Raw genomic sequence first — 16,890 nt, 5'->3', positions numbered from 1 at the left:
ATTTCAAATAATAAAGATGATGATGGTGATATTAATGAAATCTAATCTTTATTACGTATGAACAGAAGTATGTTATACCTACCTATGTACTTAGGTACATACTACTGTCTATACATATTTATTTAAAAAAAGGAAGTAACTACGTATGATGGGCTATCTATCACTCAGTTGTACGTATATGATCTTCTTCATCAATCTCCTCTTTGATGTTACGAGTACAATATACCTACAATATAATAATCAAGTCAAACGGAGAGAGAGAGAAAGAGAGAGAGACGTAAAACTACATACAATTACAAGGAATCTATCTAGAGAATAACATAGTATATGTATATACAGACACAGTAATACCTTGACATACGAGTTTGATTCTTTCTTGAATCAAGCTCGTTATTCAAAGTAATATATCTCATAAGAAATACACACTGCAATTCCAAGTTGAGTTTTAAGTCTTTGCTCACAAGTACAAGTCCTTCATTATTTGCATCGAGTCTAATTAGAGTCCTCGAATTTCTTTTTCGAAAATGGCGCTTGAAATGGCTCTAGCCTCAACTTACCAACTCTGCTTCCGCTAGTATCTCAATTAAAGCTCGTAGGGCTTAACTTCTCCTAGAATGCACCTCGTATCTTAAAAAACTTTTATTTTAGGGTACTTGTATCTGAAGGTATTACTGTATAATAATAAATAAAAACAGTGTCGATTCTCTCAAATAACCAAAGTGTATCTACTAAGGACATCCCAAGTTTAAAGTCATTATGGCGCAAGCAATCCCATCGTATGTAGAATACAAAGTGATCATAATAATATGTACTATGTACATAGATATGGGTACCCAAAGTATGTAGATACTAGTACATAATATATTATAATAGTATTAATATATGGGACATGAGTGTGAAAAAAAAATTCTGTGTGAGAAGTAAATTCCTTCTTCTTCTTCGCTTCTTCGCTTCTTCATTTATATTTTTTATTTATTTTTGAGTAGGTCCGGCGTGCACATTTTTTGGGGCTGATGGCCTTGAATAAAAGTAACTTGCATTCTTCATCCTCATCAACATCATGATTCCACACGGCTTACATACACACACACAAGCAGTAACACATTTAATACTTTAGAGGAGTAACTTGTTTTTTTGTTACTTATAAATGTTGTCTTTAGAGCGAAAGAGGGAGAGAGAGAGAGAGAGAGAGAGAGTCGTCTCATTAAGCACTTCGAGGATTACATATTATTATTATATATATAAAGAGTCCCACCAAAGGGATGCCCTAGTAGTACCTATTTTGGTATTAAAGAGACATTTGGCCCGTCAACACGAAAGTAAGCTAGAATGATGATGTTTCTCCCAATTGAGAGGGAATTACATTTGTATTCTTATACGAATGATCATCAATTATCATCAATGAGTTATTCTTATCAACCCTTAGGATGACCTCCAAATTGCAATTAAGGTAGCAAAAATGGATCGTGACAACCCAAGAATGAGAAATTGACAGATTTTATTTATTTGAAGGGCCATACAGGGCCAATATAAGTCACTTAAATCCAAAACAAGGTTCTAAACTATGTTTAAAATTATTGAGTACCTTAAGTCATTCCGGTAATTAGAATACAAAGCCTATAATTGACACAAACAAACATATGTATCTATGAACTATTGGACTGTATGTATATAATGTGAAGTAAAAAAATAAAGTTGGATTTTCTCCTCTTTCTAATTTTGTTCAAATTATCATCCAGAATCCCCTTCATAGTTCGAAGCATCATTAATACATATTTATTTTGAGGAGGAAGTCTCTTTATTTAAATTTGCACAGGGCATGACCCCTATTTTGAGGTAATAATAGGTATCTACTCTTACTATAGTAGACTGCCTCATTCCTCGAATTATACCTATATATATAGGTATTTATTTTTCTTGTTCAAGGGGTTGACCTTGCAGAAGGCTCTCCCATTATTATATTATTGTTGTTGTTTATTATTGCTATAGTATGTATGTGTGTACTATTTCGTTGGTAGGACCCTCTACGACATTCTTCAAGTGCCCATTAGGCTCTTTTTTATTATTATTATTTTACTAGAGAACATATTTTTATATTATTATCTGAAGCACAATGACATGGAAGAACAATAATTCTGGACTTACATACCATAAGTTCCACAAAATAGTTCAAGAAAGATCTGTCCCACTTACAGATGGGACGTATCCATCTAAGAACACATAGATAATTTTCCCATCTGCAGAAAAACCGTAGAAGCTGCCATTGTAAAAAAAGTTAATTTAGGAAGGGTACTTTAGGGCTCTTGTAGCAGTAGTGCTTTTTAATCTGCCTCGAGGCCCCAACTGTATACTACACAACCCGTTGATCTGGAGCATAGACGAGTCTATAAGGGATTCTTTGAAGTGTCGCCCTGCTAATTTTTAAACTCTCTCGATGTTCTAGGGTTATTCTACAAAAATTATCTGTGTCTGGGGTACAATTTGGTTAATCAAAGGAATATTCCTAATGTCGTCTATTTGTAAATGGGAAAGGTATCAACGGATTCTTAGATGGGGCAGACTCATCTGTATATGAGACAAATTGGTAGATGAATAACTATAAATATATTATGTATAATTGCGGGCAAATTTCTACAGATGTCAATTTTTCAGGAGGGGTAGTTTCTGGTGACAATATTCCGGATGGGCAATCCTCCGCGTACGATACAACATATAAGACTATTAGTGTATCTCTTAAAAATATTATTTTATAATAAGGGCATGTCTTGAGAGTTGAGTGTCCCAACATACGATCATTCTGAGATACACGTTGGATTCCGAGTAAAAATTTGCATTGTCATCCTACAAGTTTTCAGAGCTTAAGACTTGGACTTGAGTCCATATTTTAATGACTTGGAACTCGGATTCATCAAACTGTCAAATACTAGGACTCTAATGCTAAGACTCGACAATCTTTAAAATATCTTTATATATTATCTGAATACTTGAACTGGACTCGATGAAAATGTTCAAGGATTTGACTTGGACTTGTCTTTAAATACATGAAACTCGACTTGGACATGCAGTATATGAACTTTTCACGACTTCTGCGAGTTTTTATTGAGATATAAGTTGGTCGAGAGTTGGCGAAAACGCACTTCATTTCATTTTTTTTTTTTTTTGTATATACTTACAGCTCGCTTCAGGAACGAATTAAACTCGTATGTTGAGATAACGATATGTGTATCAAAGGGCTAGCCATCACCCCCCTCACAATTTTCCCGCCTACAGCCCCTCCTCTACTTCTGTCCAGATGTATGACTATGTACATTGGAATACTAACTAACTTTTCCAACTACAAGTACATTAGTATCATCCTTCCTTTCTTTCCTCACAATGGGAATTCTAATTGAGTGAGAATTTTATATACACAATACAAAATAATATTATTTATTGTTAAATATTTCAGCCTATTATTAATGACAATATATACATTATGTATTTAATATTATAATATACTTAATAATATAAATGTATAATTACTATAAGAACTAGTTTTGTAGGACTTCTAAAGTATTTATCAATTTTTTTTTTTGGACTCTTCTTTCAGTGGGTAGATCTAATGTTAAATAATAATAAGAATAAAAACAACAGTAAGTAAATTAGAACTTTAAGCAATACATAACTAACTACTTAAATGTAAATATATATGTATGTTTATATTATGTTCTCACGGGAAAAAATAGAATTGAGTTTTGATAGTGGTTGCTCAAACAACTGCCTAGAAATGTAGCGTAGGATCATGTACCTACATACTTAATATTGAGCGGGGAAATTTAAAAACATATGTCTTATATCTATTGACTATAATTTTTACAAGTTTTTAAAATATTAAATGACCCTCGAGTAATGTAGTGTACTATTATTACGTAGAGATAGTGCTCTCCCATTCCTGTCCTCTTTTTGGGTTGCCCTAGATGTCATTTCTCGACATAGAACAACACACATTGATGATAAACATAGCAAAATAATACGTGGGCTTAACAAGAAATAAAATAACAATAAAAATGAAATGAAAATGGTCACCATATGTTTCATTATTATAATACATAATATTATATTGAAAGATTTTAACGGATTCAAATGAGTCACGTGACTTCTTGATTGTGGATGTAGGCGGTTGGCTGAGTTGGCTGAGTCATGGATCATCAGTTTGTAAAAGAGAAACTTTTTATTGGTCAGAAAGTTTATTATTGTCTACTACTAGTTAAATACAATAGATATTATAAATCACGACTAGCTATTTTTTATTTACTCTCAACCTCAATTGTGGAAAGGGAAATGATTTCTATTAAACATATGGTAGCTAGTCTTCTGTATTTTTCTTGTTGCCAACTTTTAATTATTATTTAAATAATCGTTTTCAATTATTATTCACATTGAATTGATAATCTTATCAATGACTGAGTTTAAACGAAGGCTCTTGATTGATATAATTAATAAATTAAATCCAAATCTTATGCAAGACCTTTTTAGAGTTCATAATAAGTAAAATGAGGTGCTTACAATCATACATACAAGAGTCAACTGATCAAAATTAATGAAAACAGCTGAAATAAAAATATTATGCATCTTTTTTTGTTGAAAGGAGCTAGTCGTGAATGGCCATATGCCAGTTATTCTTAACCTTTTCATCACTGTGGACCCTTATAGGCATCATACATACTCTATATAAAATATTCTCAACCAAATGTTTTATATATCATTTACGTAATCTCACGTGGAACACAATGGCTCCGAACATAGGCAGGGTTTGCAGGAAGGGCCCCTGACCTCTAAATTTTATGATAATGCTTTTATTTATACATTTAATATGTAAATACAAACAGTTTGTCCCCACAGTATAAATTTCAAAATCCGACTATGGCTATGAGATTGGAAACCAGTGTCACAGGCCATCATTTATAGGTATACTTAGAGCTAACTAGCTACTACATTACTTTATTGCATGCAAAATAATCTTATAATATTATTAGTTTAGTATGTATTATTTAAAAATTACCGGAAATTGTATTGAATTACATATTTTAAGGAAAGGGGGTAAAATGATGACCTCCTGGCTAGGAGAAGAATATGAAGAAGAAGAAGACAAAATTGAAATCTAAGCAAATACTCCTTAATATGATTAATCAACACTCAGTGCTTATGCTATTACCTTCTTATTAGTAAGATAATATTTGCTATTGAAATATGAGATAAGCGTCATGTCAATTAATAAATCTATTTATTTATACATAATATATAGCACTTTGTACGTATCTCTTAATTTTAAACACTTAAAAATGAGAGCTCCCTGTCGTACAAACCTCAATTATTAGGGGTTTAAAAAAATCTTTTTGGGCAACAACAATAGCAACAATTTGCGTATGGCGTCAAAGATATGCGTCCTCAATGTTAAGGAAGTAGGTAGTCAACGCGCCTTATTTTTATTTTTTATTATTATTACTTGGGCAGGGTTTATTCATTTACTATTATGAATTAACGGAGACTGGTGACTGATAAATACGTACATAGCATGATACTTCACAACACTCACATTACGGTGGTTTTTTTTTTTTTTTTTTGGGGGGGAGAGAAAAGAACAAAAAGGAAGAAAAAAATAATAGGAAAAATACAATGATAATATTATTTAAAAAATGTCAAAAATAAAATGGACTAATAAGGAACTGGGACAATATGAAACGGCCTCGTTTAATATTTCTTGCAAAAATCTCTTCCTTGCCATTATGAGTAATGATGTACAATCATACATTGCATTGTACATATTTTTCGACTTAAAGGTTTTTTTGAGGCTCATTATATGATTACTACTTTTTATTCTAAATACAATCCTATGTACGTATAAATATTGGGGGGAAATAATAAGTAAGAACCTTGAAGAGGGAGTGCGGCCACGAAGAGGGGGGCTTGCCACTTGACAATGGCGCGCGCACAATTTTTTGAAATCCTGCACAGGTTAAAATGAGTAGTTCGTAATGTCGTGTAGTGTGAGGAACACGGATCACCACCAATCTGTATGAAAAAGCCAAAAAGAAAAAAAAAATAGTGAAATTAATTAGAGTTTGTTGTGGTTCCTAATGTAATAATCAATAGAGGAGTGATTAATGAGGAGATTACTTTGATTTAATTAATATTCAATGAAAAAATCGATGACGACGTCAGAATTCAGTGAATTAAAAAGTTCCTCGAAAAGGTCATCTCTTTAAGGATGGATTCTCGAATTGGATTGGACTACATCGTTGAGAACAAGGAATATGCCACTAAGCTCGGCGCTGGTATTCAACACGAGAGTCTTTCTCACTTAATTACTTATTAGGACGGGATTCTTTGTAACGGGTATTTATTTTCAGCTTTGGACACTCGGGACATCAATGTGAAGCGTCAAGTGTTCGAGTTGCTTTCTGCTCTCTGTGTCTACAGCGGAGATGGATACACTCGAGCTCTTGAGGCATTGGAGCATTATAAAACCTTTAAGCACCTAAGGTATCGCTTCCAACTTGTTGTATGCGAGCTTCGTAATGCCAAAGGGGATGAGTATAAAACCGTGCTCATGGCTTTTATCAATTGCCTCGTTATATCGACTCCACAAATCAAAGTGAGAAACTTGGAGCCTAGCTCCCAAAGCAGGGCAACTCATAAGTCATATCTCCTATTTCTTTTCAAGGATCGGAATCGTGTGCGTAATGAATTTATCGGTTTAAAGTTGAGTGAAGTTCTTCAGAGTCTTCGAAATGATAAAAAATTGGACCCTGATTTAAAGGTTCAATTGGACGTTTACGAAGAGCAGAAGGCTAGTGATGAAGTCTATGTTACTGGACCTAATGATGTGGACCTCAACTCGCCTCTTGACGTATTCTATGCCATTTTTAATCAAGTCCTTGACACACCTCAAGAAATTCCTTTTCTAAATATACTACAACATCTCCTTCGAATAGATCCTAATGAACCTGTGAGTGATGTCATTTGGGACACAGCTGAGAGACTTATTCATCGCTCTACTCTCCTAGAGAATAAGGAAGAATCGGAGAAGCTACTTAAAGCTCCTAGTCAACATAAAAGTCTCCATAGACTCAAATCTATAGATGGAGGACTCAGGAAACAATCTGTTGATTCAGAGGCTACTCTTGGACCTCCACCTCCTCCTGCACCACCTCCACCTCCATCACTCGGAGGAGGAGCTCCACCACCTCCGCCGCCTCCTCCAGGATCTGGTGGGCCACCACCACCACCTCCTCCTCCTCCACCTCTTCCTGGAGGCAGAGGGCCTCCTCCACCCCCTCCCCCTCCAGGCGGTGGTGGTCCCCCTCCTCCACCACCACCTCCTGGTGGGAAAATTGGTGGGCCACCACCTCCGCCACCACCTGGAGGGGCAGGCCCAATTCCTCCTCCTCCTGGTCCTCCAGCAAACATTCGCCTTCCTCAACTAGAAACTCCTAAACCAAAACAAAAAATGAAAACCTTCAATTGGAATAAGCTTCCAGTTGCTAAAATCTGGGGGAAAAACAATATTTGGTCCCTTGTGGCTCAAAAAAATGACAAGCCTTCAAACAAGAAATCCAAAATTGATTTTAACGACATGGAAGCCCTCTTTTGTCAACAAGTTCCTTTAACACCTCAAAATTCTACAGGTGGTAGCTCTGGGGGAGTGGGTTCCTCTTCTGGGAATGCTAACATGGATGGGAGCTCCATCAATAAAAAACAAACTAAAAAAGAGGAAGTAGATCTATTAGATGCAAAAAGAAGTCTTATCATCAACATATTCCTACGACAATTTAGAAGGTAAATTCAATCATACAAATCATAGTGATAATTTTTTAGTACATTTTTGCAAGGGAACAATTAATCATTATTACAAGTATAATTTGATCGAATCTATTTTGATATATTATTGCAAGGTTATTGAAAATAGTAAACAAACCATTCGCTATTGTTTTTTTAAACGGAGCGAGGAGACAAATAAATTACGTTGTTGTATTAAATCAAATTTTGTTTTTTTTTGTCCATAAGTTCAAATTCATCGTTAAAATATGTTGAAATTTAATAATAATAATCTGGCGCCAGTAAATTACTTCTTTTCTATTGTATTTTATTGCAAATAAAATTATAAGTCAAGCATGATTTTGTTGCTCAAAAAGGATCCTTTAATTCATCACTCACGCAAATATATATATGGTATCCGTATTTTGTATAAACTTTTACTATTATTATTATAATTATTAAGGAAGTAACTACTGTGTATAACTCATAAAAGTCTAATTTTTCTTCCCTTTTTAGTTCCAATGAAGATATTATTCATATGATCCTAGATGGAGACTATGATGAATTTGGAGCTGAGAAGATGAAGAGTCTTATGAAAATCCTCCCTGAAATGGACGAAATAGAAATGCTCAAATCCTGGGATGGAGATCGTAATAAGCTCAATACAGCTGAGAAATTTATTTTACAACTTGCTGATGTTCCTAAGTAAGAGAATTACTGAATTCTACGAAATCATAGGATACTTTTTCTTAAAACTAAACTATCCCTTATGTTTGTTTTTATTTTTCTATTTTAGTTATAGATTGAGGATTGAAAGCATGTTGCTTAGAGCAGAGTTTGAGGCAAATATTGCATATTTAGAACCTTCAATTGAGGCCATGATTTCATCTTGTGAGAATGTAACCACAAATCAGAAGCTTCAAGATCTACTCTACATGGTCCTTCAGGCTGGTAATTTCCTTAATTCTGGCGGTTATGCTGGAAATGCTGCAGGCATGAAGCTCTCATCTCTTCAAAAGCTCTCTGACATTCGTTCGAATAAACCAGGGCTTACACTCCTCCATTATGTTGCCTCTCAAGCTGAAAGCTCTCATCCTGAGCTCCTATATTTACCTAATGAACTGAGTATTTTAGAAGAGGCATCCAAGTAAGTCGTGAGTCTTTTGTGTTTGTGTGTGAGAATAAAAAAATAAGAAAAAGGCAAAAAGAAAACGCCCATCTCTTTAGTTTTTGAGTTTATGTATTTCATTGTCTAATTCTATGCCATATGTTTTTGTTTGCAGGTCATCCATAGAAGAGATTAATGCGGACATCAATAAACTTCACAATCAAATTAAAAAAATCCAAAATCAAATGAAATCTCCAAACACAAAGGACGACATAAAGGAGCAAATGAAGGAATTTCTTCCCGTAAGAAACACGCTTTTAAATTGAAACTTTTTCCATGATGAAACTCTTCTTTTGTTTTTCATACGGATTCTTATAGTTTGCATCCAAGGAGCTTGAGTATTTTCAAGAGCAACTCAATATGTTGGTGGGCTATCAAAGGGAAGTAGCAGACTTTTTTTGCGAAGACTCCAATGTATTTAGAATAAATGAGTGTTTCAAGCTTCTTTCCGCTTTTTTCAATCAATTCAAAAAAGCCGTAAATGAAAATTCGAAACGAAGGGAGAAAGACGAATTAAGTGAGCTGAAAAGAAAAGAGGCCGAGGAGAAGAAACGATCCCTTCCACCTCTGTCATCATCATCATCTCCTCAAGGTCAATATAATTTAAGTACTACTATTCTTCTTATTATTCAGCAACCATTCTTATTTTTGGGGTCTTCCTGTTACATTAATATTATCAACCTCTCGTTATGTATATGGAGAATGAGAATAATAGGAATAATAATAATTAATCCATTTAATTCGAACCCTCCTTTTACTATTGAAATGATACAAACTAAGTCTGAGTATGATGGCTATGACCTTGATACTGAGCGTGCACTCTTAAAATTGGGCGCCCCGTTATGGTTTTTTATTCTTCTACTTTACTGTCGAAGGTCGTTTATTATTTTAATATAGAATGCTACATGTGTGAGTTTATACCTACGAAAAATCAAGAAACATATTTAAATAACTACGTACATACATATATATTTATTATTCCTATGTACCACTACCAACAGTAAATGAGCAACACTTTTCATACATATATATATGTAGAAAGAGTTCTTTATTTCTTCTTTGTAAAGACACATCCCATTACCCCATAGATGTTAGTTAGAATTATTAGTTATTGTTGATTGTATATACATACATACGTAGTCAAATCTTTTGTGACCTTGATTAGTAGGAGTAATCCTATAATAGGTTAAAACATATCCAATTTCAAAACCTATATCCAGGCTAAAATCAATTCATTTTATCCTTGTTTTTGTGCTAAGGAGATGGAAGATCTTTCCTTCCTCCTTTTCTTTAAATATGATGATGAAGTATGAACCGTTATGAAGAAGATACATTTAATTATACTGGATAGTACCTAGACAAATTATCATTATCATCATATTCATTATTTTTAATAAATAAGAAACATATTTGTTAACAGTTCCTTGGCAATCTCTTCTACTATGTAGATACCTACATATGCGGTATACTTCTATGTTGTACGTACGTACGTCTTCCCTCTTCCTTAAGGTTAAAGTAATAATAATCATCTCTGAGTCATATTTGATAGTACATACATATGTCGGTATAACATTTCATGTATTTGGGATATATTATGTATGTTGCTCAAAAACTAACAATCCTATCATAGGCTATGTATCAACCAATTTATGATGCGTACAAACAACCATTTACAAAATGATCCCTGCAGATGACAAACATAAAATAAAATGTACCTACCAAATAATAATAAAAATACTTATGCCTTTCAATTTAATTTATACAGGATCAAATAATAATAATAATATTAACAACTCAAATACTACAGATGACAATGAAGAACAAGTTATGAAGTATATATCTGATGATATTAAAGCCGGTTTTGTCCAAAGACGATTGCCCAATGGAGGATTTAAGGCAAGTGTTGTTCCGTGATTTTTTTTCACTTTTTTATATTCCAAATAATCTTTGTTATTAATGACATAATAAACTTTGTATTTGAATAGCCTCAATATTCACCCATGATCATGCGACGATTTAACAAGTCCATGTCTAATCCAGCAGCAGATTCAACCCCTGCTTCTGGAGAAGCCACTCCTACTGGAGAAGGATCTCTCTCTGCAGTTGGTTCATCCCCTAGACTTAATCGAAGACATCGTGGTGGCTCTTTTTCAGGTCCATCTAATGAAAATCTGAATGGAGATCCGTCTCTTGGTTCTCCTAGCTTGAGGAGAAGACGCTCACGAATTCCCTCCGAAGAAGATGACAAACTTATTAATTACCTTGTAAGTGGAGGACATGATGGTTCTCGGGAAAGAAATACAGGGATAGACTCTAATCAAACCTATGGTTCATTGGATCGTAATCTATTAAGACGTTCAAGGGGGAAGAAAAGACCAGAACTATTGAATCATGACTCTGATAGAGAAAGGTTTGTTCTCTTATACGTACATATTATATACTCGTACATAACTTTTGCATTTCTTTTTCATACTTTTTCTTTTAGATCACTACCCTTACCTTCCACATTTTCTACAATCCCAGCAGCCCCAGCTACTGGTAGCACTAACACATCTATTATCAATCCTTCACCATCAAAAAATAGCAATTCTTTATCTGATTCATCAGCATTAAATAAAAAGTCTTCAGATATAAGAGGAAGAATAGAGTCATGGCTCAAAGACTCCAATGAAGATGATAATAAAGCCAATCAATATCTCGATAAAAAGAAAAAGTTGATAGAAAAGTCAAACGAAAATCTTCGAAGTTCTCTTGGAGTTCTACATGAGGATAAACCTTTAACAAGTTTAGTAGCAAAAACAGATGTTATAGGTGCCATAGAGGCTGTGGAAGATGCCAATGCTAAGGAAATAGCGAACCGTAAAAAGACGCCTCCTTCATCCTATGATAAGAAGAAAGCCATGATCAGGTAAGGTTTACTTCATTAAATACACATAATTATATAAGTGTATATTCTACTGTTTACATTTTTTTAATTCTTTTAGGGAACTTGGAAGAAAGAATTCAGATGAAAGAGTATCCTTGTATGTTCGTCGTCCAAGCTTGTTGGAACAGGCTGGAAAAGTTCAAAATGAGAGTGGATCTGAAAGTCCCAAGGAGAGTCGAACTAAACAGTTTATTGACTCAATGACTAGACGATCCATGGAAGTTCCTACTGATTTTCTTAAAACCATCGAAGAAGAAAGAACAAAATCACCAGACAGTAATAACAACAAAAATAACAACAAATCAGACTCAAAACCCAAAAAATTTCCATTCTACAGGTAAATAATAATAACAATAATGATTGTGTTAACAAATAAAATACTAAAATTAATTTGAATTCTTATTTGTTTTAGAACTACAACACCTAATAGTCTAAGAGAACACTTGAAGGAAACCCTCACTAAAAATCTTGATGAAAGTGATATTGCCGAGACAATTGAAAGCTTCAAAAATGACGAAATCCTAGATACATTTAATATCGACTCTGAGAATATTGAAACACCCCCTATACAGCGAAGAGCTTTCCGCAGGAGTTCATTTAGAGACAAGTTGGAGCAAGAGCAATCAGGAGATGATACTTCTGCTCCAGCTGCAGAAACAATGTCTCTTCATGATGCGAATGACTTTGCTAATAGAAGACAAAATAGAAAATTTAAGACCCTTGGAAGCGAGGGAGCCAGACCCTTGGGTGATAGAGAACTTATTCTTAGAAGGAAAAAGGCATCAACAAACGACATTTCTTCTCCTCAAGACATAGATGATGACGATTTAGGATCAGGATTATTTGATAGATTCTCTAATGCCAGAAGAACGCTCACTCGAGGATCCATTCGGTAAGTTAAATAATATGGCTAATAACTTTCATATTTCATCATGTTAATAATTGTATTATTTATTTAGACGTCGAGAAGAGGACGAGGGGGATACCAAGAGTCTTAATGACATGTCTCCGGATAAGAGTAAATCCTCTAAAGCTGATTGGCGATCTAGGCTTGCATCAAAATTCAAAAAATCAAATGTGCCTGGAGAACAATACGATGTAGTTGGAAATAAATCTGGGATGAATGAACCTCCTTCTAAGTCTTCCTCCTCTTATAGACAAACATCAAATGAACTCCAATCAGTCCCCAGAACTGATCCTCTCAGACGTAAAACACTAGCTGTAGAGTCCGAGTCCCGCAAAAGATTGACTTCACGTGTCACCACTAGATCTAAGAGTAGTTCAAGAGCCTTAGATGAGTCCAAATTAAACGGGGGATCCAAATCTGTTAGAGATCCCTCTTATGGCGATTATAACTCTAAATTAGTTGATGGGAAATATGTCACTTCCGTACCTATAATTAATGTAGAATCCACCGATGAGAAGAATGGGATTAATGGGGCAGACAATATTCGTCCAGGTAGAGGTTTAAAGAGCCTCAAAAAACCAGTCGAAAGGAAAAACTCCTTGATCGAACGACTGTCAAGGAGTAACTCTACAAATCCTACGGTTAAGAGAGATGAAAGTGCTAGTCGCAGTGGTTCAATGAATCGCCGTCCTGCTTCTACAGCAAATGTATTTGATAGACTGAATGGGAAATCTCCTTCCTCGTCTCTCCGAGGTTCCCGAAGATCCCTCGCAGCTCCTACGGGCGAATCTAAAAAGACAACCGGAAGTGCTCTTACTAAAATAAAAGACTTGACAAAGACTCTGCGTAAGAGTAGTCGTGAAGAAGTCATTGCTCCCAGAGACTCCAGAAATCTTTTCCATGAGAATTCATTGTCGAGAAGGCCTATGACAAATTTAAATAAATTGGACAGTCCAAGATCATCTAGAGGGAGCATCAATTCTAGTACAAGATCACTTAGTAAAGCAGAGCACCTAAAATCCTCTTCGACTAGTCATTTGCGATCAAGCTCTCCTAAGTTATTGAGGAAATCAATTGCAAATCTAGGTACTATTCATGCTCTCAATTTTTGTTTGTTTTTCGTGATTTTAATATATTTTTTTAATTTCTTTAAGAAGGCAATCGATCCGCTTCCTCTGCTTCGTCAGCTATGAGAGGATCTCAATCTAATCTCAGGGATAATCATAACTCTTATTTATCTAAGAGGGCCAATAGCTCTAAAGAGAATCTTAGTCGTTCTAGCTCATCAGCATCTAATAGGTTATGAGTATTACTTCCTATATTTGTATATTCTTTTTGTAAAAATGAATGTTTTTTTTGTTTTTTTTTTGCAGTATCAATGGTAGTGTATCACGCAACGGTTCCCTACGAACAGCCCCATCTAATCCCAACTTGGTGAACAACAGCAACAACAACACACTAACCCTTACTTCAACAAATAATAATAATAATAATAGTAGTAGTAGTAGTAGTAGTAGTAGTAATGTTTTAAAAGTTGCAAACAGTCCATCTAAATCACGCCGCTCTACTCCGAGCTCAAATCTAAGTTTCATGAAGCCAACTGCTGCAAGCTCAAAAAAATTAAGTGCCATTAATTTAGCATCCGACTCTCCGACAGGGACTCGAAAAATTATCGGAGGAGGCTCAAATAGAGTATTGCCGGGAACTCCCACGGCCTCCAGACCTAGTCGAAGATGAATCCAGATCAAGAGGATTGTTTATGTTGGCAGGTGCAGCAGCAGTCAGGATATATATATATTTATGTATGTGTACATCTATGTATTACAAGTTCCAACTGAACATACATATATATAAATGTATATATGCATATATAATACGTACATACGTATATGTAAACGAGTTATCTGTGATATAATGTTACAAGAGAGAAACACATATTTTTTTTTATTATTACTAATATTGCTTGCTTGATTAAAACAGTCAATTTTTTATGTCTTATAAAAAAACTATTATTATTATTAATTTAAAAAAAAAAATTCTTCCCAACTATTCACGTAAAAAATATATATTTTCTTATTTCGTTCCTAACCATGTGTGTGTGTGAATTCTTTGATATTAGTTGCCTATTTTTTACTATGCTGTAGTTTTTGTTTTCCAAAAATGCGTGTTTTCTCCTTACATCGCGACGAGACATTAGTTTCGTTGTATTGTTGTTGTTGATGATGATAGTGACGGTGGTAGAAGTGTGGTAGTGATGAGCGATGATGATAAGCTCATAGGGTAAGTGTAGTATAATGGGCTGAAACAACATCCCCGCCTACGTGAATTAAACATTGAGCCTGATTCTTATGTAAACTATGTGACAAAACAAATTCCGACATGAAAAATGCGACGAGTCCATTGCCTCCAAGAGCATAAACGTGCGCTCTCACAATGCCATAAAACTCATTTATGAAGGATTGAATGAAGGTGTTGAGTCCACCACTCTGGAAAAGAGACAAAAAAGGTGTTAGAAATATATTTTACATTTATAAATATTATTGTTAGGTCGAATGTCAGTGAGTACAATATTATTATTATTATCTAAGTAAAAAAAAGAGGCAATAAGTTACTTAGTTAGTTATGCATTCATCTGTCAGTTAGTTGATTAGCTAGGTACTATGTATGTAGATTCATGTATTGTTTTTTTATTTTTGTTCGTGAGCGTGGGGGGCATTCCAGTTTTCGTATAGCTAATAATAATAATAATTAATTGAAGGGAAACCCACCACAGTTAAGTAGGAACATACATAGTACCTACATGGTCGAATAAATGGAATAATAATTTTATTCTAGGACAGAACAACCTACCTCTCTTAAACTTGAAGTTTCGCGAATGAGAAAGAAATTCAGATTCCCCATGTATCGCTCAATCCTGGCTCCAGGGATGTACGATAAAGGAGTCACATTCACGCCCTGGCCCTCTTTATTGGCAACCTACGTATAATAGTAATCATATTGTTATTATTAATAATACTACCAAATATGTAATCATAATTATAGCCAAAAAGTCAAGGAGTGGATACATAAAAAATAAGCATACATAGAATCTGCAGGGTTTGACAATCTTATTATGTGAGGAGGAATCACACTCGAGATTGAATATCATGCTGTTTCCACCTCCATTTAGCATGGAAGAGCTGGAGAAGAAGGAATCATCTTTTTTGGTTGTTTTGGAAGAGTTATCAATGGAAATGGCTGTGCCATTGAGAATAATTTGCATTTCGTTCTCATCGTCATAATTAAGTTGGAAATTCAATTTACAAATAAGACAGGGACGAAAGGATCGGAGTTTAAAATAGACAAGAGAGAGGAGGTTTTGGCATGCGATCCCATATTCCTTGGACGTGGGATGTACTTTTCCACGCCATACCTTAAATAATAAAATATTTACATATTATATTTATATCTATCTAGAAAAGATAAATTGTAATAATTAATAATCATATCATCTCTAGGACACAAGGTACTGACAGCTTCTGGCTCTTGTTTGAAAATTAAATCGACTCAAAAATTATCGAATCAGTTCAACTCTACTAAAGTCCTTTATGTTTTGAATTAGTCCAAACTATGATTCGATTTTTAATAACTCAACATCACTAAATAATCTTAACTCATTCAAAGTTTAATAAAGGTGTATACTTGTGTTGAGACTCGGTCCAAGACAAAATTTTATTTTCGGTTGAGTCTTGTGTTTTCTCTAAACCGAATTGGATCGATATTTTGCCCCATACCACGACCTCAGATTGAAAATAAATTGTTTTGAAACTGTGGACCGATTTTTTCGGTCTCAATCTATGAACCGATTTTCTCCCCATCCTGATTTATGAGTTGTATAAATATTATTTATACGACACATATAACTTCATATGATGCTATTGTGCCGTTTATTTGAATGAGACCGATATTTTTTTTGTAAAACCGATGATCCAGACCGAATTTTTCTTTAAGACGGTCCAAGCCGAACTTCTTAACAAGACCAAATTACTTATGCCCACTAAAAATCATGACGGTCTCAGATTTTCAGACCCGAAACCCAACACTAGTGGGTAC

At 34.5% G+C, this 16,890-nt stretch overlaps 2 protein-coding genes across 22 annotated transcripts in view; one reads left to right on the top strand and one right to left on the bottom strand.

The window, feature by feature from the left end:
• Positions 1-5,990: 5,990 nt before the first annotated feature.
• form3 (formin 3) lies at positions 5,991-14,886 on the top strand. Of its 4 annotated transcripts, none has more exons than XM_071888407.1 (15): positions 5,991-6,314; positions 6,390-6,634; positions 6,704-7,818; positions 8,314-8,502; positions 8,594-8,944; positions 9,081-9,207; positions 9,284-9,557; positions 10,731-10,861; positions 10,951-11,375; positions 11,451-11,873; positions 11,950-12,228; positions 12,304-12,783; positions 12,851-13,884; positions 13,956-14,097; positions 14,172-14,886. In XM_071888407.1, exons 1-15 carry the CDS (start codon positions 6,248-6,250, stop codon positions 14,533-14,535), a joined length of 5,646 nt encoding a protein of 1,881 aa, XP_071744508.1. In that variant the 5' UTR covers positions 5,991-6,247; the 3' UTR covers positions 14,536-14,886. The 4 variants fall into 4 exon arrangements, with proteins under 4 accessions (XP_071744508.1, XP_040568629.1, XP_040568628.1 ...); XM_040712695.2 differs by having other exon boundaries at positions 13,953-14,097; XM_040712694.2 differs by having other exon boundaries at positions 6,003-6,314; positions 9,284-9,572.
• The window catches only part of LOC121118151 (C2 domain-containing protein 5), a 25,429-nt gene continuing 23,266 nt past the window's right edge, over positions 14,728-16,890 (bottom strand). For all 18 annotated transcript variants that reach the window (XM_071888418.1, XM_071888416.1, XM_071888408.1 and 15 more), the window contains 3 exons: positions 15,881-16,210; positions 15,649-15,774; positions 14,728-15,284 (listed from right to left, as the gene is read on the bottom strand). In XM_071888418.1, coding sequence (XP_071744519.1) covers positions 15,072-15,284; positions 15,649-15,774; positions 15,881-16,210 — 669 coding nt within the window. In that variant the 3' untranslated portion in view covers positions 14,728-15,071. The remainder of the gene's footprint in view (positions 15,285-15,648; positions 15,775-15,880; positions 16,211-16,890) is intronic.

This window comes from Lepeophtheirus salmonis, chromosome 5 (assembly GCF_016086655.4).
Source record: "Lepeophtheirus salmonis chromosome 5, UVic_Lsal_1.4, whole genome shotgun sequence".
Taxonomy (NCBI): domain Eukaryota; kingdom Metazoa; phylum Arthropoda; class Copepoda; order Siphonostomatoida; family Caligidae; genus Lepeophtheirus; species Lepeophtheirus salmonis.
Note: the sequence above shows the minus strand (reverse complement) of the source record. Positions and strands in the feature narration are given on the sequence as shown.

Bases quoted from the DNA above. Each gene is read 5' to 3' on its own strand.
- form3 (XM_040712693.2), top strand. From the start codon at position 6,248: ATGGATTCTCGAATTGGATTGGACTACATCGTTGAGAACAAGGAATAT. The intron at 6,315-6,389 runs GTATTCAACACG...ATTTATTTTCAG, and splicing joins TGCCACTAAGCTCGGCGCTG to CTTTGGACACTCGGGACATC. The intron at 8,945-9,080 runs GTAAGTCGTGAG...TTTTGTTTGCAG, and splicing joins ATTTTAGAAGAGGCATCCAA to GTCATCCATAGAAGAGATTA.